The 26,157-nt window shown below is 45.9% G+C and overlaps 1 protein-coding gene across 1 annotated transcript in view; it reads left to right on the top strand.

The window, feature by feature from the left end:
- Window positions 1-8,143: 8,143 nt before the first annotated feature.
- The window catches only part of LOC129697847 (gamma-aminobutyric acid receptor subunit gamma-3-like), a 252,892-nt gene continuing 234,878 nt past the window's right edge, over window positions 8,144-26,157 (top strand). Inside the window, exons 1-2 of the mRNA XM_055636508.1 lie at window positions 8,144-8,569; window positions 12,082-12,230. Coding sequence (XP_055492483.1) covers window positions 8,517-8,569; window positions 12,082-12,230 — 202 coding nt within the window. The 5' untranslated portion in view covers window positions 8,144-8,516. The remainder of the gene's footprint in view (window positions 8,570-12,081; window positions 12,231-26,157) is intronic.

The raw sequence follows: 26,157 nt of genomic DNA, 5'->3' as shown, positions 1-26,157 counted from the left end.
ACCTATTGTCTATTGATCGTTCCTGGTTAAACGGAAGCAGATGGCTGTGTTAGTAAACATCCTCACCTGTAGTTTTGAAACGTCCTAAATAATGCGCAGGTCGATTTGCTTGGTATAGATGTAAAAAATATCCCTAGTGCAGGATAGTGTTAATGTGCGGGGATCGCTGGTCCACACGGACTGGGCGGGCCGAAGGGCCTGTTTCCGCGCTGTATCTGTATACTAGACTAATGATGGACCAAATTAACAGACACTGAGAAATCATATCCCAATTAGGTGACAGGTGTAGATGATTCATAGTCAATGTTTCCTTTCATGTCTTGTTTACCAAGGTCCAGTGAAATGATTTAAGATTCAGATTCAATTTAATTCTCATTGTCAGTGTACAGTACAGAGACAACGAAATGCATTAAGAAGGAACTGCAGATGCTGGCAAATCGAAGGTAGACAAAAGTGTTGGAGAAACTCAGCGGGTGCAGCAGCATCTATGGAGCGAAGGAAATAGGCAACGTTTCGCCCCGAAACGTTGCCTATTTCCTTCGCTCCATAGATGCTGCTGCACCCGCTGAGTTTCTCCGGCACTTTTGTCTACCTACAGTGAAAATATTTTTGCATGCGGATCAGTAAGATTATTGCCACACACAAGTACAATATCCGATTAAATATATAATGCATCGAAACCGCCCACTGAGCGTATTAGCAAGTCGTCGCCCTATGACCTCAATACTGTCAAACCCCCTTTTCACGGTGCGACTTGACGCAAGAGGTAACCAGAGTTTGACATCGTGGGAACCTCGTGCGGTAACAGTACGGCATTCGTGGACCACCGTGGCGCTAACGGCATGTAATCGTGTACCTTGGGTACTCGGGAGAAAATTCAAACATGTTTGAATTTGTCCAAGAGTGTCTTGTGCACTTGTGGTTAAGCATTGCAACATTTTATGAACGAAGTGTCCCGTGCGATAGCGGTAGTAACTCTTGCGGTCACCGTGGGAACTCCTGCCAACGGTGAACCCGGAAGTTGGATAGAGTGAATCCAGCCAGTTTGCTATTTACATACAAATCTAATAAAACTAGCTAAGCATTTCATTAATGTCAGTGTGTCTCTTTTTGTCTGAAAGATGGGGGTGTCTTCATTTACTGGCGGTGGGTGTCTGTCACTGAAACAGGCAGGTAAGATTTCGCATCCACCAATTGTGTGTCCCTCTCACACAGGCGTGAATGGATGAACTCCGCGGGCCAGACAGCATTTACGGAGAGAGTTCCTCCATTTCATGCCTGTTATGAGAGGGAGGGAGACAGAGAGAGAGAGAGAGAGAGGCAGTCCTGGTCAGTCCCTTTGAAGAAGATAGACACCAGTTGCTTGGAGCAACAATCAGCGGGACAGGCAGCATCTCTGGAGAGAAGGAACGTAAATGCTGCCTGGCCCGCGGAGTTCCTCCATTCATGCCTGTGTGAGAGTGAGGGAGGGAGAGTGTGAAGAAGGCTCCCGACCCGAAACGCCACCCGTTCCTTCTCTCCAGAGATGCTGCCTGTCCCGGCTGAGTTGCTCCAAGCAACTGGTGTCTATCTTCAAAGGACTGTTACCAGGACTGCCTCTCTCTCTCTCTCTCTCTCTCCCAAACCTCCCTCAATCACACAGGCATGACTGGAGGAACTCCGCGGGCCAGACAGCATCTACAGAGAGAAATGGACAGCGACCCATTCTTCAGGCTGCCTTATGTCTCTCTCCCCCCCCCCCCCCCCCTCACCCCAACTCCCACCCACACACTCGAATGCTGGAGAAAACTCAGCGGGTGCAGCAGCATCTATGGAACGAAGGAAATAGACAACGTTCCGCTGAGTTTCTCCAGCATTCGCGTGTGTGGGTGGGAGTTGGGGTGAGGCCGCGCACAAAAGATTCCTCTACATGTGGGGGGGGGGGGGGGGGGGGAGACATAAGGCAGCCTGAAGAACCCTTGTCGCTGTTCATTTCTCTCCGTAGATGCTGCCTGTCCCGCGGAGTTCATCCATTCATGCCTGTGTGAGAGAGAGAGAGTTGAGGCCAGAGAGAGCTATAGAGAGAGAGAGAGAGAGGCCCTTGTCGTTAGAGGGATCAGGGGGTCCTGGTCAGAAGGAAGATACAGACACTGAGTTGCTTGGAGCAACTCATCGGGACAGGCAGCAGGCTCTGGAGAGAAAGAACGTAAATGCTCCGTCGCCCGCGGAGTTCCTCCATTCATGTGTGTGTGAGAGAGAGGGGGGGGTTTTGAGAGAGAGAGAGAGAGAGCGCAGGCGAGTCCTGGTCAGTCCTTTGAAGATAGACACCAGTTGCTTGGAGCAACTCAGCGGGACAGGCAGCATCTCTGGAGAGAAGGAATGGGTGGCGTTTCGGGCTGAAAGTTTCTTCAGACTGAAAGTTTCACCTCTCAGTAGATCATAAAATAACACAATAATCACGGTCAATGTGAGATACAGTCTTTATTCATATTTGACAAAATAAAAAGACGACTTCTGCACATATTGAGAGAAGGTGCATCACACCAAACAACATTTGTCTAAAAAAACAGATTATTCTTCAGCTCATTAAAGAGCTCGGGTGAAAAAAACGAATAGAGTGTGTGACAACAAAGTAACATCATTTGTGCCATGTGATTAACTACACTACAGTCCACGATGTTCATTCGGGAAAGATCGGGAGACGGACAAGTCACTCGCACAAATGACAGAATTGCCGAGTACCGTGGGAACTCTTTACTCTACCCCCGTTATATCGTGTGATATCGTGCTAGACCACGACCACTCCACTCTGGCTACATCTTGCGTCAAGTCGCCCCGTGTAAACTAGCCATTAAGATCTCTCTGTGGAAACACAGCGCGTAAACAGGCCTTTCGGCCCACCGTGTCCAAGCCGACCAGCGACACTAGCACTGCCATACACACTTCGGGACAACTCGGATCGAACCCGGGTCTCTGGCGCTCCAGGCAGCAACTCTACCGGAGCGCCCGAACAGAACCTCAAGTGTTAAACTATGTTCAACGTGCTGAAAATCCACCGGTTTATTCAACACCACAGTCACTCGAACCTTTCTTTCGCTGGGTATTTAGAACATAAAAGAGATTTTTGCTTTAACACACTCGAGCTTCCATTGCAGCAAAAACGGCTGGTCTTCGTAAGTCTTGTGAATCTAGCTAACGTTTGGGAGTTTAGCGGTTTATTCCACAAATGGAGTTGCTAAAAGAATCCTAGCAATCTAGTCTGAAGAAGGGTCTCGACCCGAAACGTCACCTGCTCCTTTTCTCCAGAGATGCTGCCTGGCCCGTTGAGTTACTCCAGCTTTTGGTGTCTATATTAAGTTGCACAGAATGCTGTGTTTTGGTAGAGTCGTGTGTTTAATAGCGAGGGATTTGGGAGGAGGGCACCCGCGCACCAACGGCGCTAAGCTACAGTCGAAAAGACTTGTTCATTGATTTCCTTTGATGTGTGGGAGAGCTATTTCACTTGGGTGGCGTGGGGTTCCCCGCTTTAGTGTTAAGGGTTCCCCGCATCAGAGTCAATGGTGCGGGGACTGACGTGTCCGTGTAACCTCCTGCTGAAGTTATCGGTCGGATTCGGAGATGGAGACTGCTGGGTAGGGTTAAATGTTGACCATTTACACGCCCCCGCCCCCAAATGTTTGTTTCGGTCGCGTTTAGCGGGGTTGCTCGGCTGCTTGCGTTATATCTCGGGTCTCTTGCACTGTGTGTGTGGGAAGGAACTGCTGGAGGCTGGTTCAAACCGAAGATAGACACGAAATGCCGGAGTAACTCAGCGGGACAGGCAACATCTCTGGAGAGAAGGAATGGGCGACGTTTCGGGTCGAGATGTTTCTTCGCACTGCCCCTTCTCTCCAGAGATGCCGCTGAGTTATTGTGTCTATCTCTTGCATTCTGCTTGTGTTTATGCGGCGCTGTGTTTATCCACCCATTGCCACTTATCTGTGAACAAAACAAAAAAAACCCTCTGGGAAGAGAAAGGAGAACCAACGCCTTCTCCCATCCCAAATTCTGTGGAATTCTCTGCCACAGAAGACAGCGGAGGCCAATTCACCGGATGTTTTAAATAGAGAGTTTTAGATTTAGCTCTTCGGGATCTCGGAATCAAGGGATATGGGGAGAAAGCAGGAGCAGGGTTAGCCATGATCATATTGATGGGCGCTGCTGGCTCGAAGGGCCGAACGGCCTACACCTATTTTCTGTGTTTCTATGTTTATGTGTTTCTATTAACACGAGAGTGAGAGACTGACTGTCACTGTATACTGTTTGAAATTACAAATGGGGCAAACCGTGCACTGTCATTCACTCCCCTCCCCTCCCTCCCTCTCCCATCCCACCGCAATGAGACGGAGCGTCTGTGGTGAGGGAGATCCCGGAGCCGAGACGGGGGAAGCCTTCGCCTCCGACCACGCTCCATTCCTCGCTCTGCCATCGATCCGAACCATTTGCTGTCGCTGATTGCCGCTTGACTTCACATCGATTCGCCTGCGGTGGGAATCCTGCCTCTCCCTCACCTTTAGGGGTCTCCGCGCTGCCGATTCCCATACACCCCGCCCACTCTCTCTCTCTCTCTCTCCACTCTTTCTCCCCTCTCTGTCGCCTTCTCTATCTCTACCCACCCTAGCTCTCGTCCCTTCTCTCTCTTACCCCCTCTCCCCTCCTCCCTCTCTCCCCCCTCCCCCCCCTCCCCTCCCTCTCCCCTCCCCCCCTCACCCTCCCCCCCCTCCCTCCCCCACCCACCTCCCTCTCTACCCCTTCTTCCCCTCTCTCCCTCTCCCTCCACCCCCCCCCCCTACCCCCCCCCCCCTTCCCTCTACCTCCTTCCGTCATCCCCCACCCCTCCCCTACCCCCCCCTCTCCTTCCCTCCCCCATCCCTTCTTCCTCTACCACCCACTCTCCCCTTCCCCTCCCCCTCCCCCTGCTCCCATCCCCTCTCCCTTTCCTCTCGCCCTCCTCTGCAAACACAGTTGCAGCCACGTGAAATGGAGATGGGTTTTTTTTTTAAACAGCAGCCGACAGAAGTTAATTTCCTTCCTCTCTTCCTATGACCCCCCTCTCCTCTCCTCATTCCCGCTCCCCCTATTAGTGCAGGTTCAGCCGCGGCGATTCCAAGCGGATCCACAAAACCGTCTCAAAGTCCACGAGTCCCCTGATACATCCCGCCCCCAGACAAGGGGAACATCCCGTCCGTTGCCTGAGATTTATGACATTAATATCATTCAGACTACACTTCGCCGGTGGTGTGTTTGTCGTATGGTGTTAAGGTCGCGTGTGCGCGTGTGTGTTTGTGCACTCAACTGTGTGTCAATACCAACATTTGAGTTAATTTATCAATCATTTGTACCCGCAGTCTATAACAATGCAATGTTCAGGCTACGCGCTGATATGTATCTGCAATTGCGCACGTATATTTTCAAAATGCCAAATGGGAGTTAAAATATTAAAACTATTGGGTGATTGGTATATTGGGTGAGAACAAGTCATCTTTGCGCAACGCGTTATCTCCTCGCTGTCACGGGGTCCAATGTGCTGAATCCTGCACCGTGCATGTTGGATAGACAGCCGTTCTGGGCGACCTCTTGTCTCCAGTGGTCCGTTATTTCTAGGTTGCGCTTTAAGATTTTGCGAGGTTCGGGCTCGCATCTATCTTTCCGCACACTAAGCGCAGAGCTCGGTTTTGTATTGCGACATGAGGTGCGTAATTGAGTCTTTTTCTGCCCCCTCCCCTTCAATTATTCGCAATATTCCCAGCGTCCCGGAGATCCCCCATTAGAAGTGACATTAAGATGGGCTACAATCCCACAGAGTCCGCCCGCAGACATCCATCTACTCCGCTGCTGAATGAAATGCGATTTAATATCAGATAGGTCATAGAGTGATACAGTGTGGAAACAGGCCCTTCGGCCCAACTTGCCCACACTGGCCAACAATGTCCCAACTACACTAGTCTCATCTGCCTGCGCTTGGTCCATATCCCTCCAAACCTGTCCTATCCATGTACCTGTCTAACTGTTTCTTAAACGCTGCTATAGTCCCAGCCTCAACTACCTCCTGTGGCAGCTTGTTCCATACATTGTGTGAAAAAGTTACCCCACGGATTCCTTTTAAATATTTTTCCCCTTCACCTTAAACCTATGTCCTCTGGTTCTCGATTCACCTACTCAGGGCAAGAGACTCTGTGCATCTACCCGATCTATTCCTCTCATGATTTTATACATCTCAATAAGATCACCCCTCATCCTCCTGCGCTCCAAGGAATAGAGTCCCAGCCTACTCAACGTCTCCCTGTAGCGCAGACACTCTAGCCCTGGCAACACCCTCGTAAATCTTCTCTAAATCCAGTTTGACAACATCCTTCCCTATAACACGGTGCCCAGAACTGAACACAATACTCTCAATCTCGGAATGCCAAACAAGCACCTGGCTTATTCGCCACAAGTCACCTACCTGTGAGTTAACAAGCCTGACCCGCAGCCGCTGTTGGCAATGCGTTTAGCTGTTGACATTTTAAGGGCAGGTGTGGTCTAATCCACGCTGCTCCAGACAGCACCAGTTAGTCGGCAGCGGGCTGCTTGTTCGCCGCCTTCATCTTGCAGGGTCTGTGGAGAGGAGCAAAAGTACTTTCCATTCGCGTTCATGTACGCCTTCGCCAGGTCGCCAGGGTATTTATTTGCAGGCACTTGGGCAAGCGAAAAGCAATTCGGCACCGACACGCGTTGAGTGTGTTTACAAGTGATTCCACACCCACTTGCAGGACAGGGGGAAGAATAAAAACCCCCATCACCCGCCCACCGATCCCAGACCAGCTTTAGACAACATTTGTACTTTGGCGCTAGGATTCTAGTTAGCAATATATCCCTAACAAAAATAAAAGTTCCCAGAGCCCAGCGACGGATTCTGCACACAAGTGGCTCCTGTAAGTGCCGGCTAGTGCGTGGCGTAAGTGGAGCCGGTCGGTGAGCGACATTTGATCACCGATACTTTTCAGCTGAACCGCCACCTCGAGTCACTGCCGCCAAAGTCCACACTAACGAGTCCGTTCGATGGCACTTGCCACCGGACTTGGTGAGAACACGATCCGCAGGGTGTTGTCTACTTGTTTACCAACTTCCCCGGAAAGCGCAACAGATCTCACGCCGATGAAACGTTTGCTGTTGAACTAGACTGCGCTGTCTATGGCGAGACAGCGGTGGCACCAAACAAACCCAGCGAGAGCTGCATTCAACTTCATAAGTCGAATATATAAACACTCCGCTCATAACCCATTTTTTTAGGAAATGGGGCGAGGCGGGGGTGGGAGAGGGAGGGAATTGGGAGTTCTATTGAAAGCGAAGAGTCCCACTTAACGTGCAGGAAGGAACGGTTTTAAAGCGAAGGTTGACACAAAAAGCTGGAGTAACTCAGCGGGCCAGGGAGCATCTCTGGAGAGAAGGAATAGGTGGCGTTTCGGTAAGGTCACGAAAAGGGAAATAAAGATATATATGGTGATATAAAGAGACATGGAACAAATGAATGAAAGATATACAAAAGTAATGACAGTGAAGGAAACAGGCCATTGTTAGCTGTTCGAGACACCTTCTGTCTGAGAGACGGGGGAAAGGGAATTGAAATGTTTCCTCTCTAGACTCTCAGTCTAAAGAAGGGTCTCAACCCCTATGCCTTTTCACCGGAGATGCTGCCTGGCCCGCTGAGTTACTCCTGCTTTTTGTTTTAATGTTTTGTCTAGTTTAACATTGGAATCAATAACCGATTAGGCAAGTCTGTGGTCAACATTGTGGCGATGCTGCGTAAGTAACAGGTACACACACATCCGCGGGGGTCATATGTGCACGCATCACACATGCAGGCAGAGTCATGAATGCTCACAAAACACAAACACACACACATCGCTGCCGTTATCTAGTCAACGAGAAGACGGTACCTCGTGTTTCTCCAACTAACCGCGGCGCTTGGGGAGGGGGGTGGGGGTGAGACCTGACGTCAGATAATCCAACAGGACTCCCGTCGGGTGGCATTTCATGGGCAGAGAGGAAATTCGGGCCACTTGGACACCGTCGCCCTGTTACTTTCCCTCTCTCTCGCTCGCCGTGCAAGAAAGCCGAATGGAGCGGGTGGCGTCGAACTCGTCAGGGCTGTTGCGCCTAGGAGGGGCTTCTCGCCGCTAGTGTGGCTAGTGTGTAGCCATTCGCGTGTGGAGAGAGTGGGAGCCGTCCATAAACAAGAAAAAGAGAATAGCGCTCACACCTGTCAGAGGTGCACGCCTGTGATTTACGGCTGGCTCTGGAGCCGTCGCCCCCTCTCTCTTTCTCTCTCATCTCGGCTGTGACTCCGGATGGTCCCCGAAGCGACAAGAGATTGTTGGGAGGCGGCTGGGATTTTTTTTTGTCAGCGATCCGAGCGAGTGAGAAACTCTCTCTCTCTCTGCTCCCTGTCTCCGGCGGCGAACGTTCCCCGAGCATCTTGACGGCTCGCCTCTGCCTCCGATTCCGCGTCTTCAGCTATGCCAACCAAACTGCTCGCAGCTTTCTTCCTACTTTCAGTTTTCCAAGCTTGGTAAGCAAGTGTTTTTCTTCCCCCCTCCTCCTCTTCCTTAGCGAGGAGATGATTGTTAGGTTTTAGAGCTAGTCTGCGCTTGTGGGCAAAAGTTGAGGAAATGCGCGGACAGACGCGACTGGTGAAAACGGGGCAGACTCGAGGTGTCGCAGTTAAATTTAGTGATGTGTCCGTGCAGGTGTACACACCAGATAGCGGGACCTCCATTCTTTCCAGTCTGCCTTGTGTTATGTGGATGGGGTGGATATTGAGGGAGGCGAAGGGGGTCGGGGGAGGGGTGGGCGATTGAAATATTCGGAACCATAACTATCTGGAGTTCACTACCATATAGTTTGGGGCGGCGCAGCTGCTCGAACTCCTGCCTCGCAGCGCCGGACAACACCCCGGGTTCAATCCTGACCTCGGCTGCCTGTTATCTGTGTGTAGTTTGCACGTTTTTTTCCTCGCCGTGACCGCGTGGGTTTCCTCCCGGGTGCTCCGGTTTCCTTCCGCATCCCAAAAGTGTGCCGGTGTGTAGGTTAATTAGCCTCTGTGAATCGCCCCCCCCCCCCTCCCTCCTCTAGTGTGCAAGGGAATGGGTGCGACAAGTGGCATCACACCGACAAAAATGAACTAGTGTGATCGATGGGCGGGCGTGGATTCGGTGGGCCGAAGGGCCTGGTTTTCACACTTTGTATCTTTCCCTCAATTGAATCAGATCAAAAGGTAACGAGTTGAGCAAATGCTTCTGACTACACCCCTTGCAAGAGAAACGGACCCACCTGGCGATAACATATTTTGAATTGCGCTAGCCTCCTTCAGAACTAAAGGGTTAGAGTGGGGAAGGATGGATTGGGTCTGGACGTTTCTGTAAAACTCTGCAGAAGGGCGAATTCAAAACTACAAACCTTGCACGGAAATGCGTGCCAGTGTTAAGCATCCCTGGGCAAGCGGAATAGGGGCAGCTGAGCATATAATAGCAATCATCGTTGTTTGATATTAAAGCGAGTAATGATGGCAATGAATGATACAGTAGCCAAGCTATTGTTATATCGAGTAGATTGTTAAGGGCTTGGACACGCTCGAGGCAGGAAACATGTTCCCGATGTTGGGGGAGACCAGAACCAGGTGCCACAGATTAAGAATAAGGAGTAAGCCATTTAGACACGTTTTCTCACAGAGAGTTGTAAATCTGTGGAATTCTCTGCTTCAGAGGGCGGTGGGGACAGGTTCTCTGGATGCCTTCAAACGAGAGCTAGATAGGGCTCTTAAAAATAACGCAGTCAGGGGATATGGGGAGAAGGCAGGAACGGGGTACTGATTGGGGATGATCAGCCATGATCACATTGAATGGCGGTGCTGGCTCGAAGGGCCAAATGGCCTACTCCTGCACCTATTATCTATTGACTACTGCTCCAGTCTTTTATACATCCACACGCTAAATAACGAGATCTGATTGTACTGGAATTCGGTCAGAATTGCTATTGTTTGGTTTATTTACTGCGATAGTAAAATCAAGTTTGAACGTATTGGTTATTTACGGTCTGTTACCTCGGACAGGTAGATTGGAGCTACATGCAAAAGGGGCGCCGTCCACATTTACAGTATGCGAGGATAGACACAAAGTGCCGGAGTAACTTAGCGGGTCAGGCAGCGTCTATGGAGAAAAATGAATTGGTGACGTTTCCGAGTGGGGACCCTTCTTCAGATTGGCGAATTTTCTTGGATTCCATCTTTTACGCCGGGTCAGAATGGTCTGAAGAAGGGTCTCGACCCGAAACGTCAGCCATTCCTTCTCTCCAGGGATGCTGCCTGTCTCGCTGAGTTACTCCAGCGTTTTTGAGTCTATCTTCGGTTACTACTTGTGCTTGGTGATATTAGTGGTCTGAGAAATACACTCTTACATTGCAAGTATTGGCAACGTAACAACGGGGATAGCAATAGACAATAGGTGCAGGAGTAGGCCATTCGGCCCTTTGAGCCTGCACCGCCATTCACTGTGATCATGGCTGATCATCTACAATCAGTACCCCGTTCCTGCCTTCTCCCCATATCCCCTGACTCCGCTATCTTTAAGAGCTCTATTTAACTCTCTCTAAAAAAACATCCAGAGAATTGGCCTCCACTGCCTTCTGAGGCAGAGAATTCCACAGGTTCAAAACCCTTTGTGTGAAAAAGTTTTTCCTCATCTCCGTTCTTAATGGCTTACCCCCTTATTCTTAAACCATGGCCCCTGGTTCTGGACTCCACCAACATCGGGAACATGTTTCCTGCCTCTAGCATATCCAAACCCTTAATAATATTATAGGTTTCAATAGGATCTCCTCTCATCCTTCTAAGTTCCAGAGTGTACAAGCCCAGCCGCTCCATTCTATCACCATATGGCAGTCCCACCATCCATCCACTCAATATGCACATATACTTACAAATAATTCACACCATCTATCCCACTTCATTTAATCTAATTGAAAAAAAAAGAACTTGTGCATTCAATCTTAGACTTAAGTGTGTTGAGTCTGATGGGAAAGTTTTGTTTGAGAAACGTATAGAGATCGAACATCAACAAAGAATCTATGTTCCATTCATAACAGTTGAAATAAGAACTCTGAGTTTAAGTTCTGTACCTTCCCAAACCTCGAGTTTCCCCCTCCCTGACTCAAGAGTCGAGAGTGTTTTATCGTCATATGTCCCAGATAGAACAATGGAATTCCTACTTGCAGCAGCACAACAGAATATGTGAACATAATACTATGTAAACTATGTAATAAACAATAAAATAAATTCAGGCATGAGTTTATATGAATGGCGGTGCAGGCTCGAAGGGCCGAATGGCCTACTCCTGCACCTAATTTCTATGTTTCTATGTTTCTATGTCTATGTTTCTATATATATGTGTGTGTGTGTGTATAAAGTCATGTCTGAACTTTACAATTGTATATGGGAAGGAACTGCAGGTGCTGGTTTAAACTGAAGATAGACAAAATGATGGAGTAGCTCAGCGGGACAGGCAGCATCTATAGAGGGAAGGAATGGGTGACGTTTCGGGTAGAGACCCTTCTTCAGACTAGTCTGAAGAATATATATATGTATATATACATACATACATGCACGCACACACAAAAACAACAATAATAGTGAAAGTATAACAGTAATAATCTATGCAGTTCAGGGTGTAATGGAGGTTATAGTTGCAGGCTCAGTCTGGTGAAGGGTCTCAGCCGGAAACATCACCTGTTCCTTCTCTCCAGAGATGCTGCCTGACCCGCTGAGTTACTCCAGCTTTTTGTGCCTATCTTCGAGGTTAAGTGTAAGTTGGCCTAATACGTAACGGGAAAGACATCTGTATTCAGGAGTGCCCCAGATATCGGACCCATTTCGTAGCTCATGGCCCCCCGCCGTGATTACCTGCGAATGTATTTACAGGCGGGCTAGAATGCACTATTTAAAAATAACGTTTTAACCCCGCGTTCAATGTTCGCAGCCCTCTCCAAGGTAACTGACGTTAATACTAAAACCAACTTTCCATTACGCAGCTCGAGAAAGATTGACGAAGATGAGTTTGAAGATCTCACTGTCAACCAGAAATGGGTGTTGTCTCCAAAACTGCAAGACCGCAGCATGACGACGATTTTAAATGACTTGCTGAAGGAATATGACAAAAAGCTGCGCCCCGATATCGGAAGTAAGTACCAGCGGGTCTTTTGTACCCCGCGCCCTGCCCCTCACTAAAACAGTGTCGTTTGGTGGAAATACATTTATGTTTTTGTGGATGTGTGGTTGGATATCAGTTACTGAGGACGTTTCCTGCTTGCATAATTAAAAGAGTAAAACATTAGGGTACTCCCCGTAATGAAAAACATCTCGTAAGTACCCCCACCCCATTTCAGTTCGCACGAATACGCCTATTGCAACGTGCTGCAAACTCAACCCATGGCAACAATTGGAAAATAAAAATTGGCCTCTGTGGAGGACAAGTCAGTGGATATTTTTATAGCAGAAATGGAGAGATTTTGTTTAGTGCGGGTGTCAGGGGTTACGGGAAGAAGGCAGGAGATGTGGGGTGGGTGTTAGGAGGGAGAGATAGATCAGCCATGGTTGAATGACGGAGGAGTTCAGCCTGAAGAAGGGTTTCGGCCCGAAACGTTGCCTATTTCCTTCGCTCCATAGATGCTGCTGCACCCGCTGAGTTTCTCCAGCACTTTTGTCTACCGACTGAGTAGACTTGATGGGCCGAATGGTAATTCTGCTCCTATTACTTATGAATATGAAACATTCCACAATATGAACCTGTAAAACTGGCCGTCCTCCTCTCAGTATTTAAATGTAGAGAACAAAGTCGTTTAATGAATGGTTAAAGCTTCAACGTGTACAGGGCCCCACGTTAATCATTTATTTCCCTCTGAAATCAACTGGAATACCCATCAAATATGTTGCTAGATAAACTGATTTATAGAACGGCATTGTTTTACCTAATCTCCAAAAATACAATTCCAAGAAAGTGTTCTCTTGCATTCTAAAATATTGTGTAGTTTCATAATGGAATGATTGAGGAATGTGTACTCAGCAGAGTACATTAATCAAACACTTGGACTATCACTTTCTGCATTTTTACAGAACATACAGTCCATTATTCAAAGCATTGAAGTAATGAACACCTGTCGGCAAAGATGCTCACCATTTACCAAAAACTGCACAAACTACTTGTAATGCACGCAGTCTGAGAAAATTACTTAAAGGAACACGACTAACTTACAATGCATCACTATTTTCTTCTATTTTCTCGTTCTAGTTTTACTTTAGAGATACAGCGTTGAAACAGGCCCTTTGGCCCACCGATTTAACACAAACAGAGATCCTCACACACTACCACTATTGTACACACACTAGGAACAATTTACAATGATACCAAGACAATTAACGTACAAATCCCGCACACAAGCACTACGCTACATTCTAGGGACAATTTACGATTATACCAAGCCAATTAACCAACAAACCTGTACGTCTTTGGAGTGTGGGAGGAAACCAGAGCACCCAGAGGAAACCCATGCAGGTCACGGGGTGAACTTACAAACGCTGTACAGACAGCACCCGTAGTCGGGATCGAACCCGGTTCTCTGGCACTGCGTAAGTTGAAGTGCATGGCTCCCCTGACAATAGCACATAAAACAATGAAATGAATACAATTCTGACCCTGTAATAAGAAATAAAGCCCTTTATTAATCTAATTGAAAGGTAGCAGGGTGGCTTAGAATCTGTGAACTAAATGTTGCCTTCTATGAAAGTAAACAACACAGCAATAAACAGGGAAGATGGTTGGGTAATCTACACAAGAAGAAATGAGTTATAAAACTAAATTGTTTTTTTTTGTGTCAAAATATAACATATTCTGCTATCTTTTGTTGAGCTCAGTGATTCATTCATACTTCACTTCAATCTTCCCTTTAGCTTCTGTTAGTAATCTCAGGCTGGAAACAATAACCTGAACATCTTTTGAACCTGTCAGGTCCTCTGTCAAATTCTCAATGCTATTTTGTAGCAGCTTATTTACTCGACAGATCTTTTTCATATTTTACTTTGAAAAATAGTAAGGCACCAAATTAAGTTGTAATAGATTAGACTGGGATAAAAGTGTAATTCAGTCACCCTTATCCGTTGCTATTCATTCGGAGGGTTCTATACATGCCCGACTTCCTCACGATTCATGCACTGTAAAGGGATATAAAGTTCCTAATTAGATAATATGGCTTATTATTAGCTTGTTTGGATTATAAGGCCATAGAGTACAGATTAAGATCGTAAAATCATGTGATGGGAGCAGAATTAGGCCCTTCAGCCCATCAAGTAGGGAATTGAAGAATGTAGGTGAACAGAGGGATCTGGGAATAACTGTGCACAGTTCCCTGAAAGTGGAATCTCATGTAGATAGGGTGGTAAAGAAAGCTTTTGGTGTGCTGGCCTTTATAAATCAGAGCATTGAGTATAGAAGTTGGGATGTAATGTTAAAATTGTACAAGGCATTGGTGAGGCCAATTCTGAAATATGGTGTACAATTTTGGTCGCCTAATTATAGGAAGGATGTCAACAAAATAGAGAGAGTACAGAGGAGATTTACTAGAATGTTGCCTGGGTTTCAGCAACTAAGTTACAGAGAAGGGATAGACAGAGTTGACGTGGAAAAGCTTTTCCCACTGAGAGTAGGGAAGATTCAAACAAGGGGACATGACATGAGAATTAAGGGACTGAAGTTTAGGGGTAACATGAGGGGGAACTTAACTCAGAGAGTGGTAGCTGTGTGGAATGACCTTCCAGTGAAGGTGGTGGAGGCAGGTTCGTTTTTAATCATTTAAAAATAAATTGGATAGTTATATGGATGGGAAGGGAATGGAGGGTTATGGTCTGAGCGCAGGTTTATGGGACTTGGGGAGAATACGTGTTCGGCACGGACTAGAAGGGTCGAGATGGCCTGTTTCCGTGCTGTAATTGTTATATGGTTATATGGTTATAAGTCTTCTCCGCCATTCAATCATGGCTGATCTATCTCTCCCTCCAAATCCCATTCGCCAGCCTTCTCACCATAAGCTCTGACGCCTGTATTAATCAAGAATCTATCCATCTCTGCCTTAAATATATCCACTGGCTTGGCCGTCAGGTCAAGTTTATTCGTCACATACACATACGAGATGTGCGGTGAAATGAAAAGTGGCAATGCTCGTGGACTTTGTCCAAAAAGACAAACAACCAAACTACAAACATAATGTAACAGAATCACATATTCTTTTACATATTAAATATTGTGGGTGGAAGGAAAAAGGGAAAAAAACCCAGCAATTTTAAGAAAAAGCAGTAGAGTGGTAGAGTAAAGTTAGTCCCTGGTGAGATAGGAGTTTACAGTCCTAACCAAGGTCCTAACTCCACCAAGAATTCCACAGATTTACCACCTTCTGACTAAAAGAAACAGGCCCTTCAGCCCACTGAATCTGCACTGGCCATCAAGCACCCATTAGCACTCATTCTTCTCACATTCCCTTCAATCATCCCAAATTGTAGCCTACATGCTACCAAAGCCAATTAACCTCCCAACCCCTACTTGGTCATGCATTGTTTAAAAAACAAGGGTATTGCATTCAATAACACCTTAGCCTAAACTGTTTGGAATAAGTTAAAGCAAGAGGTGAGTCCCAAAACTTTGCCGTGTTTTCGGGAAGCAGTATTTACTGGATTCGCTTCCATAGGTCTGTATGTAGTCACATCAGTTTGAATCTCGCTATCGCAGCTGGGAAATTATTATTATTATCCAGCAAGATAATCGTATATGTATTTTGTCAACAAAATCGAGAGAGTACAGAGGAGATTTACTAGAATGTTGCCTGGGTTTCAACAACTAAGTTACAGAGATAGGTTGAATAAGTTAGGTCTTTATTCTCTGGAGCGCAGAAGGTTAAGGGGGGACCTGATAGAGGTCTTTAAAATGATGAGAGGGATAGACAGAGTTGATGTGGACAAGCTTTTCCCTTTGAGAATAGGGAAGATTCAAACAAGAGGACATGACTTCAGAATTAAGGGACAGAAGTTTAGGGGTAATATGAGGGGGAACTTCTTTACGCAGAGAGTGGTGGTGGTGTGGAATGAGCTCCCAGTGGAAGTGGTGGAGGCTGGTTCATTGGTATCATTTAAAAATAAATTGGATAGGCATATGGATGAGAAGGGAATGGAGGGTTATGGTACGAGTGCAGGCAGGTGGGACTAAGGGGAAAAAAATTTGTTCGGCATGGACTTGTAGGGCCGAGATGGCCTGTTTCCGTGCTGTAATTGTTATATGGTTATATGGTTATATGGTTATATGTGATGCTGGGCACAAAATATTGGGCTGTCATGGAAGTTATCAGAAGATAGACATAAAAAGCTGGAGTAACTCAGCATCTCTGGAGAGAAGGAATGGGTGGCTTTACGGGTGGAGACCTTTCTTCAGACTGATTAAGGATATAGGAAACGAGAAATAGACGATGATGTAAAGAGATAAAGAACAATGAATGAAATATAAGCAAAAAAAGTAACAATGATAAAGGAAGCAGGCCATTGTTCTCTGCTTCAGAGGGCGGTGGAGGCCGGTTCTCTGGATGCTTTCAAGAGAGAGCTAGATAGGGCTCTTAAAAATAGCCGAGTCAGGGGATATGGGGAGAAGGCAGGAACGTGGGTGGTACTGATTGTGGATGATCAGCCATGATCACATTGAATGGCGGTGCTGGCTCGAAGGGCCAAATGCCCTACTCCTGCACCTATTGTCTATTGTCTATTAGCTGTTTGTTGGGTGAAAATGAGAAGCTAGTGCGACGTGGGTGGGGGAGGAATAGAGATCGAGGGAATGCCGGGGTCACCTGAAGTGAGAGAAATCAATACTCATACCACTGGGCTATAAGCTGCCCAAGCAAAATATGAGACGCTGTTTCTCCACTTTGCGTTTAGCCTCACTGTCACCGGAGGAGGCCACAGACAGAAAGGTCCGTGTGGGAATGGGAAGGAGAATTAAACCGGACCCAGGACAGAAACTTATCAGGATCACTAAATAAAAGGAAAGAATATTACAATTCTCTGCCAGTCTGGCCTGTTTGTGACTTCTGGCTTGCACTCAATTGATTCTTAAACTGCTTTCCAAAGTGTCTAAGCAATCTGATCAGTTCAGGGGCAATTGCTTTTGTACTATAAATGCTGGCTTTTCCAGCAACATGCGCATGGAGGAATAGAGTCATAGAGCATGGAAACACACCCTTCGGCCCAATTTGCCCATACCGACCAACATGTTCCAGCTACACTAGTCCCATCCCATTCATAGCAAAAGGATTTGAGTATAGGACCAGGGAGGTTCTACTGCAGTTGTACAGGGTCTTGGTGAGACCACACCTGGAGCATTGCGTACAGTTTTGGTCTCCAAATCTGAGGAAAGACATTCTTGCCTTAGAGGGAGTACAGAGAAGGTTCACCAGACTGATTCGTGGGATGTCAGGACTTTCATATGAGGAAAGACTGGATAGACTCGGCTTGTACTCGCTAGAATTTAGAAGATTGAGGGGGGATCTTATAGAAACTTACAAAATTCTTAGGGGGTTGGACAGGCTAGATGCAGGACGAATGTTCCCGATGTTGGGGAAGTCCAGGACAAGGGGTCACAGTTTAAGGATAAGGGGGAAATCATTTAGGACCGAGATGAGAAAAACATTTTTCACGCAGAGAGTGGTGAGTCTCTGGAACTCTCTGCCACAGAAGGTAGTTGAGGCCAGTTAATTGGCTATATTTTAGAGGGAGTTAGATGTGGCCCTTGTGGCTAAAGGGATCAGGGGTTATGGAGAGAAGGCAGGTACAGGATACATGATCATATTGAATGGCAGTGCAGGCTCGAAGGGCCGAATGGCCTACACCTGCACCTATTTTCTATGTTTCTATCTGCTGGTATTTGGCCCAAATCCATCTAAGCCTGTCCTATCCATGTACCTGTCCAAATGTTTCTTAAACGTTGCAATACAACCTGCCTCAACTACCTCCTCCAGCAGATCATTCAATACACCCACCTTACACTGTGTGAAAAAGTTTACCTTCTGTGTTCCTATTAAATCTTTTTCCTCTCACCTTAAACCATCATCCTCTGGTTCTTGATTGTCCTCCTCTGGGCAAGAGACTCTGTGCGTCTTTCTGGTCTATTCCCTTCACAATTTTTACACCTCTGTAAGATCACCTCTTATTCTGCTGCACACCAAGGGGTAGAGTCCAAGCCTGCTGAACCTCTCCCTGTAGCCCAGACCCTCAATGTCACATGTGCTCAGAAGATATTCGAAACCAATTAAAACTGCAATTGATTTAAATGAGGTACTTGAGCATATTGACGGAGACTGAATTCTTTTTCTTTATGCCAATCTGAACAGTTGTTGATGGACGTGTAAGATGAGAGATGCATTGGTGCTGATGTGCATGGTATTTCAGAAAGCCTTTGACAACATATCATCGGGGAGTGAGGAAGAAAAGCATGTAATTCATGGATGCAGAGCTCAATAGATGACAAATGTTAATAGAAGAAAACAAGGCAATAGGATTTAAGGTCTATTTCTATATCCAATATGTGTTGAATTACCAATTTCAAGAAATACCTGCCTCACCCCTTCTTTCCTGTACGCATATCCCCACTTCTCCACATTCCCATTTCTCCCAACATCCTCACCAATTCCCCAGTCACTCTACTTTTTTTCTCTCCCACTTCGAAGTAACATTAGCAAATTTGCAGATGACACAAAGCTGGGTGGCAATGTGAATTGTGAGGAGGATGCTATGAGAATGCAGGGTGACTTGGACAGGTTGGGGAAGTGGGCAGATGCATGGCAGATGAAGTTTAATGTGGATAAATGTGAGGTTATCCACTTTGGTATCAAAAACTGGAAGGCAGATTACTATCTAAATTTTGTCATTGGGAAAATGGGAAATACAACGGGATCTGGGGGTCCTTGTTCATCAGTCTAAGAAAATAAGCATGCAGGTACAGCAGGCAGTGAAGAAAGCAAATGGCATGTTGGCCTTTATAACAAGAGGAGTCAAGCATAGGAGCAAAGAGGTTCTTCTGCAGTTGTACAGGGCCCTAGTGAGACCACACCTGGAGTATTGTGTGCAGTTTTCGTCCCCTAATTTGAGGAAGGACATTCTTGCTATTGAGGGAGTGCAGTGTAGGTTTACAAGGTTAATTCCCGGGATGGCGTATGCTGAGAGAATGGAGCGGCTGAGCGTGTACACTCTGGAGTTTAGAAGGATGAGAGGGGATCTTATTGAAACATATCAGATTGTTAAGGGTTTGGACACGCTAGAGGCAGGAATCATGTTCCTGATGTTGGGGGAGTCCAGAACCAGGGACCACAGTTTAAGAATAAGGGGTAAGCCATTTAGAACAGAGATGAAGAAACATTTTTCTCACAGAGAGTTGTGAGTCTGTGGAATTCTCTGCCTCAGAGGGCAGTGGAGGCAGGTTCTCTGGATACTTTCAAGAGAGAGCTAGATAAGGCTCTTAAAGATAGTGGAGTCAGGGGATATGGGGAGAAGGCAGGGACGGGTTACTGATTGGGGATGATCAGCCATGATCACATTGAATGGCGGTGCTGGCTCGAAGGGCCGAATGGCCTACTCCTGCACCTATTGACTATTATAACCCCATTTAGCCCCCTCTTTCCCCACCCCCTCTTTCCTGTACCTCATATCCCCATTCGAGTACATTCCCATTTCTCCCAACCCCCTAATCACCCTCCTCCTTTCCTCTCCCACTCCCCAGTCCCCTATTTCCCCTCTCCATCACCTTTTCCCTTCCATTCACATCCCACTCTAAGGGCTTTACATTTCACTCCATTCCTCCTCCTCATTTGTCTTTTGTCTCCTATTCATCTAGAACCTTTGTCAGTTACTCCACCCATCTGCCAAACAATTCCCCCTCGCCTTCATCCACCCATCACTTGTTAAGCTTTGTCCTGCCCAACCTCTCTTTCCCAGCTTCCTCTCCTCTATTCCCATCAGAATGAAGGTTCCTGGAACATCTCCTGTCCATTCCCTTCCCAAATGCAGTCTGGCCCGTTCAGTTACTCCAGCACTTTGCGTTTTGCCCTATTAGTGTTTGGAGATGGTATAAATATCCCAGGTGGATGTGCTTTGTGGTTGTGTTAGTCCATTATTATTTTAGATAAAGACTGGCAGGGAGTTTTATGCTACTTTAAAGATATATTACAGTGGAGGGCGCAGTAAATAATTCTGAGGGAGAAAAGAAGTCAAGAGGATATTAATATGCGAGTGTAATGACAAGCAAGTGACACTTCCATTCAGTAGCAGTAAATGCCACAATTCAGAAAACAAAATTGAAGTACTGAATACATTTTGAATGACGTTGGGATGAGCAATGTGGGCAGTGGAAGGATTTGGATTTTCATGCTTATAAAGCTTCAAAAGATGAAATCTAAGAACAAGTGGGCATTAAAAAAAAAAATGCCCCATGCATCTTTTTGGAGGAATATTTTCTAAAACCTTCTACATAAATGATCGTAGCAAGATGGAAATCAGATACAGAATTGGGTTACGCACCAGAACATGTGTGGATGACAATAGTGAGTGTAAACAACAACTTATTTTTGTAAAAACAAGGAACTGCAGATGCAGGCAAATACACAAAAGGACACAAACTTATCAGGCATCCGAATCACCATATCAACAACTAGAGAGCCAATATGAGAAGTGATCTACCTCGTTTGAGACCCTCGGACTATCTCTTGCACTAAACGTTATTCCCTTTATCATGTATGTGTACACTCTGGATGACTCGATTGTAATCACGTATAGTCTTTTCACTAACTGGTTAACACACAACAAAAGCAGTTCACTGTACCTTGGTGCACATGACACTAAACTAAACTAAATGCTGTAGTAACTCAGCCGGTCAGGTAGCATTTCTGGTGAACATGGATAGGTGATGTTTCCGGTCACAAAGATATTCAAAACCAATTAGAACTTTAATTGATTTAAAATGAGGAACTAGAGCGTATTTGTGGAGACAGAATTGTTCCTCTTTATGCCAACCATGTTGAAGTGAAATGGTGATGGATGTATCAGATGAGAGGAATGCATTGGCTGCGATATGCATGGTATTTCAGAAAGCCTTTGTCAACATTTTGTCATTGTTGAGCGAGGAAAAAGTATGTGCAAATCCTGGATGCATAAAAAATAGGTGCAGGAGTAGGCCATTCGGCCCTTCGAGCCTGCACCGCCATTCAATATGATCATGGCTGATCATCCAACTCAGTATCCCATCCCTGCCTTCTCTTCATACCCCCTGATCCCTTTAGCCACAAGGGCCACATCTAACTCCCTCTGAAATATAGCCAATGAACTGGCCTCAACTACCTTCTGTGGCAGAGAATTCTGTGGCAGAGAATGCATAACATAACAGATGATAAATGTTAGAGGAAAGCAAGGAAATGGGGTTTAAGGTCTATTTCTGTACCCAGATTGGTATCTTCTTCTTGCGTATGACATGCACAGCCTAAAGTTGTAGGACAACTTATTCTATTTGATTGTGCACGTCGGGTTGATTGCATTCGTCGAAACAGGGTGGACCACGTGTAGGTTGCAATCTCCCGCCCCACCCATTGGTATGAACGTTGAATTCTGCAACTTCAAGTAATACCCCCCCTCCCCCCTCTTTCCTGTACCCTGCATCCCCACTCCAGCACATTTCCATTCCTGCCACTATGCCCCAGCCCTCCACTTCCCCAGTCATCCTTCTCAGTAGGTCCCGACTGAAAACAACATGCCAGCGGTATGAATATTGACTTCTCTAACTTCAAGTAACGCTTGCTTTCCATCCCTCCCCCTCTCTCCATCCCTCCCTATCCTTTTCTCCGACCAGTCTGACAGTCCTCCTGATTAAATTTTATCTCTGTATGCTTCGTTGTCACCTTCCTAGCTAACAATGATCTATTCTACATTTTCCTTGATCCACTTCCCCTCTGCCTCATTTTCACACCTTACCCTTCCATATCTCCATCTCCCTCTCCCCTGATTCCCAGTCTGAAAAAGGGTCTTGATCCAAAACGTTACCAGTTCCTTCTATCCAGTGATGCTGCCTGTCCCGCTGAGTTACTCCAACATTTTGTTTCTATCTTCAGTGTAAATCAGCATCTGCAGTTCCTTCCCACACAACACTCATCCATGTTCTCCAGAGATGTTGCCTAACTGCTGAGTTACTCCAGCATTTTGTGTCCTTTTTGTTCCTACTTGAATTTGGGTAATACAAGGACAAAGAATGACTTAAGGGCCTGTCCCACAGAGGTGACTTTTTAGGCGAGTGCAGGCGACTCTGCACTTGCCACACGATCGTTGGCTGGTGGTCTCTGGGGAGTCTCCTTCATGGTAGCGAGGAGTTCCCGCATTCTGGGAACTAGTCATGGCCTGAGTATGGTCACCGCAAATTTTTCAACCTAGTTGAAAAATATTCTGCAACCAAAAATTGGTCGCCATGGAGAAAATCGATTATACCTGTAGTTGTTGGTGCAGTTGTGGTGGGGTCGCCTTGTAGTTATAGGTAGTCGAGGTAGTCGTAGCTAGTTTTAGTTAATCGCCTTTGCTGACTGGTCATTTTCATTGGCTCATTGGGGGAAAAAAACGTAAGCACAAGTTTTTAGAACCAATGATAACCAACAGGTAATGTTAAATGCTCACTGAACTTCACAGCTGTGTATCTCTGGCTTATTAAAAGTTGTCTGGCTTCTTAAAAGTGTCTCCACTCCTTCTCCACTCCTTTTCCCCCCTTTCCCCCCCCCCCCTCCCCCCCCCCCTTTAAAGGACTTACCGTACACTGTGCTAGCCATCCTAACCTTCCTGTTCATCGCGGAGTGTGTATCACCTTGGATTTGCACCGTGTGAATTTCAGACAGCGCTCCCCCGCTTGCCCTGGCCCCCACCTTTGCGATGCGTTTGTGTGCATGTGTTCCACTACGACAGTCGTTGTTCCAGTTCCCAGTTTTTCAGGCGACTGCCAGCAACTTGACAGTCGCCGGCAGTCCGCTGAAAAATCGCCCAAGTGGGACAGTCATAATACTGAGGAAGATATTTATGATTATGCAGGGGTTAAAACAAAGACAATATGTTTCTAGTTCAAGAGATACAAAACCCTTAAACATAGATACAAGATATATAAAGAGGAAACGCATTTTGAGACAGAGTTCTGAGATTGTAAACTAACCAGTCAAATCAGATTGTCGTGGAGACTGTGCTGACATTTGAACTCCAATTAACAAGTGATCAGAAATTAAAAGTAAAATAGAAACAGGTTGATCAAACAGGTTGATTCAAACAAGGGGACATGACTTGAGAATGAAGGGACAGATGTTTAGGGGTAACATGAGGGGGAACCACTTTACTCAGAGAGTGGTGGCTGTGTGGAATGAGCTTCCAGTGAAGGTGGTGGAGGCAGGTTCGTTTTTATCATTTAAAAATAAATTGGATAGTTATATGGACGGGAAGGGAATGGGAGGTTATGGTCTGAGCGCAGGTGTATGGGACTAGGGGAGAATATGTGTTCGGCACGGACTAGAAGGGTCGAGATGGCCTGTTTCCGTGCTGTAATTGTTATATGGTTTATATGGTTTATATGGAATTAGAGGAAAATTTTATTATATACTTTTTTAGTTGAACACAATAAAAGAGAATGGATCAAAAAAAATGTATTTTAAAAATATATACTTTTATTAGAAGCAATGTACAATAATATAAAGCATGAATAACATAATACATTTCATGTACAACTTCGTGTTTTAAATTCAGTCGTAAAAAAAGTAACAAAAGCAAGAAAAAGAGAGAAAGAGAATGTTAAATAAAGTAGTGATATTAATATTGATCATTTTTAATGACTAAGAATGTTAGATACAATTAATCTAAAAAGGGGATGTGTTAAAAACAAAATCTGTCACTTGATGCCACAAGGGTATTATTAAATAGTTTAGAAAAATAATAAAAATGTTGAAACTAAGCTGACCTCATCAGAACTAAATGAAATGCTTGTTTATATTGGTATCACACTTAAACAATTTTCTGTTACTTTGTATATTGACACCGATGACTACACAGAACTCATGAAATAGACGGCACATAGTGATCATAAGGCACAGGTCCATAGTCCTTCATCATCACTGAGAAGGCACAATTAACAAGGGATTTCTTTTATTCTATTTCCTTTTTTTCTCTTCCTTCAGCTTAGAGATACAGCACAGCAACAGGCACTTCAGCACGCATCAACCCCAGCACGTTAGCACCACCCTACACACATTGCAGTATAATGTGGATAAATGTGAGGTTATCCATTTTGGTGGCAAAAACAGGAAAGCAGACTATTATCTAAATGGTGGCTGATTGGGAAAGGGGGAGATGCAGCGAGACCTGGGTGTCATGGTACACCAGTCATTGAAGGTAGGCATGCAGGTGCAGCAGGCAGTAAAGAAAGCGAATGGTATGTTGGCTTTCATTGCAAAAGGAGTTGAGTATAGGAGCAGAGAGGTTTCTACTGCAGTTGTACAGGGTCTTGGTGAGACCACACCTGGAGTATTGCGTACAGTTTTGGTCTCCAAATCTGAGGAAGGACATTATTGCCATAGAGGGAGTGCAGAGACGGTTCACCAGACTGATTCCTGGGATGTCAGGACTGTCTTATGAAGAAAGACTGGATAGACTTGGTTTATACTCTCTAGAATTTAGAAGATTGAGAGGGGATCTTATAGAAACTTACAAAATTCTTAAGGGGTTGGACAGGCTAGATGCAGGAAGATTGTTCCCGATGTTAGGGAAGTCCAGGACAAGGGGTCACAGCTTAAGGATAAAGGGGAAATCCTTTAAAACCGAGATGAGAAGAACTTTTTTCACGCAGCAGAGAGTGGTGAATCTCTGGAACTCTCTGCCACAGAGGGTAGTTGAGGCCAGTTCATTGGCTATATTTAAGAGGGAGTTAGATGTGGCCCTTGTGGCTAAGGGGATCAGGGGGTATGGAGAGAAGGCAGGTACGGGATACTGAGTTGGATGATCAGCCATAATCATATTGAATGGCGGTGCAGGCTCGAAGGGTCGAATGGCCTACTCCTGCACCTAATTTCTATGTTTCTATGTTTCTATTAGGGACAATTTCATATTTAAAACCCCTGTCCCACGGTACGAGTTCATTCCAAAAGTTCTCCCGAGTTTGCCCTGATTCAAACTCAGAGATTTACGGTAATGGCCACTCATCGGTACTCGGGGCTCTCGTGGACATTTGTCGTCATGTTGAAAAATCTTCACGAGTCTTCCCGTGCTAACCTGCCGTTAGCGAGTCTTCCCAATCACCTGCCGTTAGCGCTAAGAGACGTCCCTGAGCTCCGACCTACCCGCTACGTTCATTCTCTGTGCTTACCACAAGTTTGATGTTTTTTAAACTCGGGAGAGCTCTTCGAATGAACTAGTTCCGTGGGACAAGACTTTTACACAAAGCCAATTAACCTACAAACCTGTACATCTGTGGAGCATGGGTGGAAACCAAAGATCTCAAAGAAAACCCACGTGGTCATGGGGAGAAGGTGCAAACTCAATACAGACAGTACCCATAGTCAGGAACGGATCTGGGTCTCCAACACTAAGGCATCAACTCTACCACCATCTCACACCCTTCTGGTTGGGGCTCCTGGGTTTATAAGGAGTAGGGCTGATGATGTACGGGTGACTTAGTCCAAAAACCATTAACTGGACCCAGTTGTGGCTTGTTTGCCTGTGGCCTCAGTTTACTCCAGAATGCCAGTGTTTTCCATCGGCTAGTCTTTGTTTAGGGGCGTTGATTGAGATCTCCCTCTGGCCTGTCTGCTGGTGATGAGGTTCAGAGTAGCTCTGAGGGTGAATGTGTCATTGCACCTTGCAGAGGTATATAGAATCACGAGGGGCATAGATAAAGTGGATGGTCACACTCCCTTACTGTCTGTTATACCATGGGTTTGAATAACCATATCATTATAAACTTGAGAGGCAACTTCTGACATGCTAACTTTCTGCTTCGAATGCCAGGCATTGATAATAAACATCAT

Source organism: Leucoraja erinacea, chromosome 6, assembly GCF_028641065.1.
Source record: "Leucoraja erinacea ecotype New England chromosome 6, Leri_hhj_1, whole genome shotgun sequence".
Classification (NCBI taxonomy): domain Eukaryota; kingdom Metazoa; phylum Chordata; class Chondrichthyes; order Rajiformes; family Rajidae; genus Leucoraja; species Leucoraja erinaceus.
This window is presented reverse-complemented; position numbering and strand designations above follow the sequence as displayed.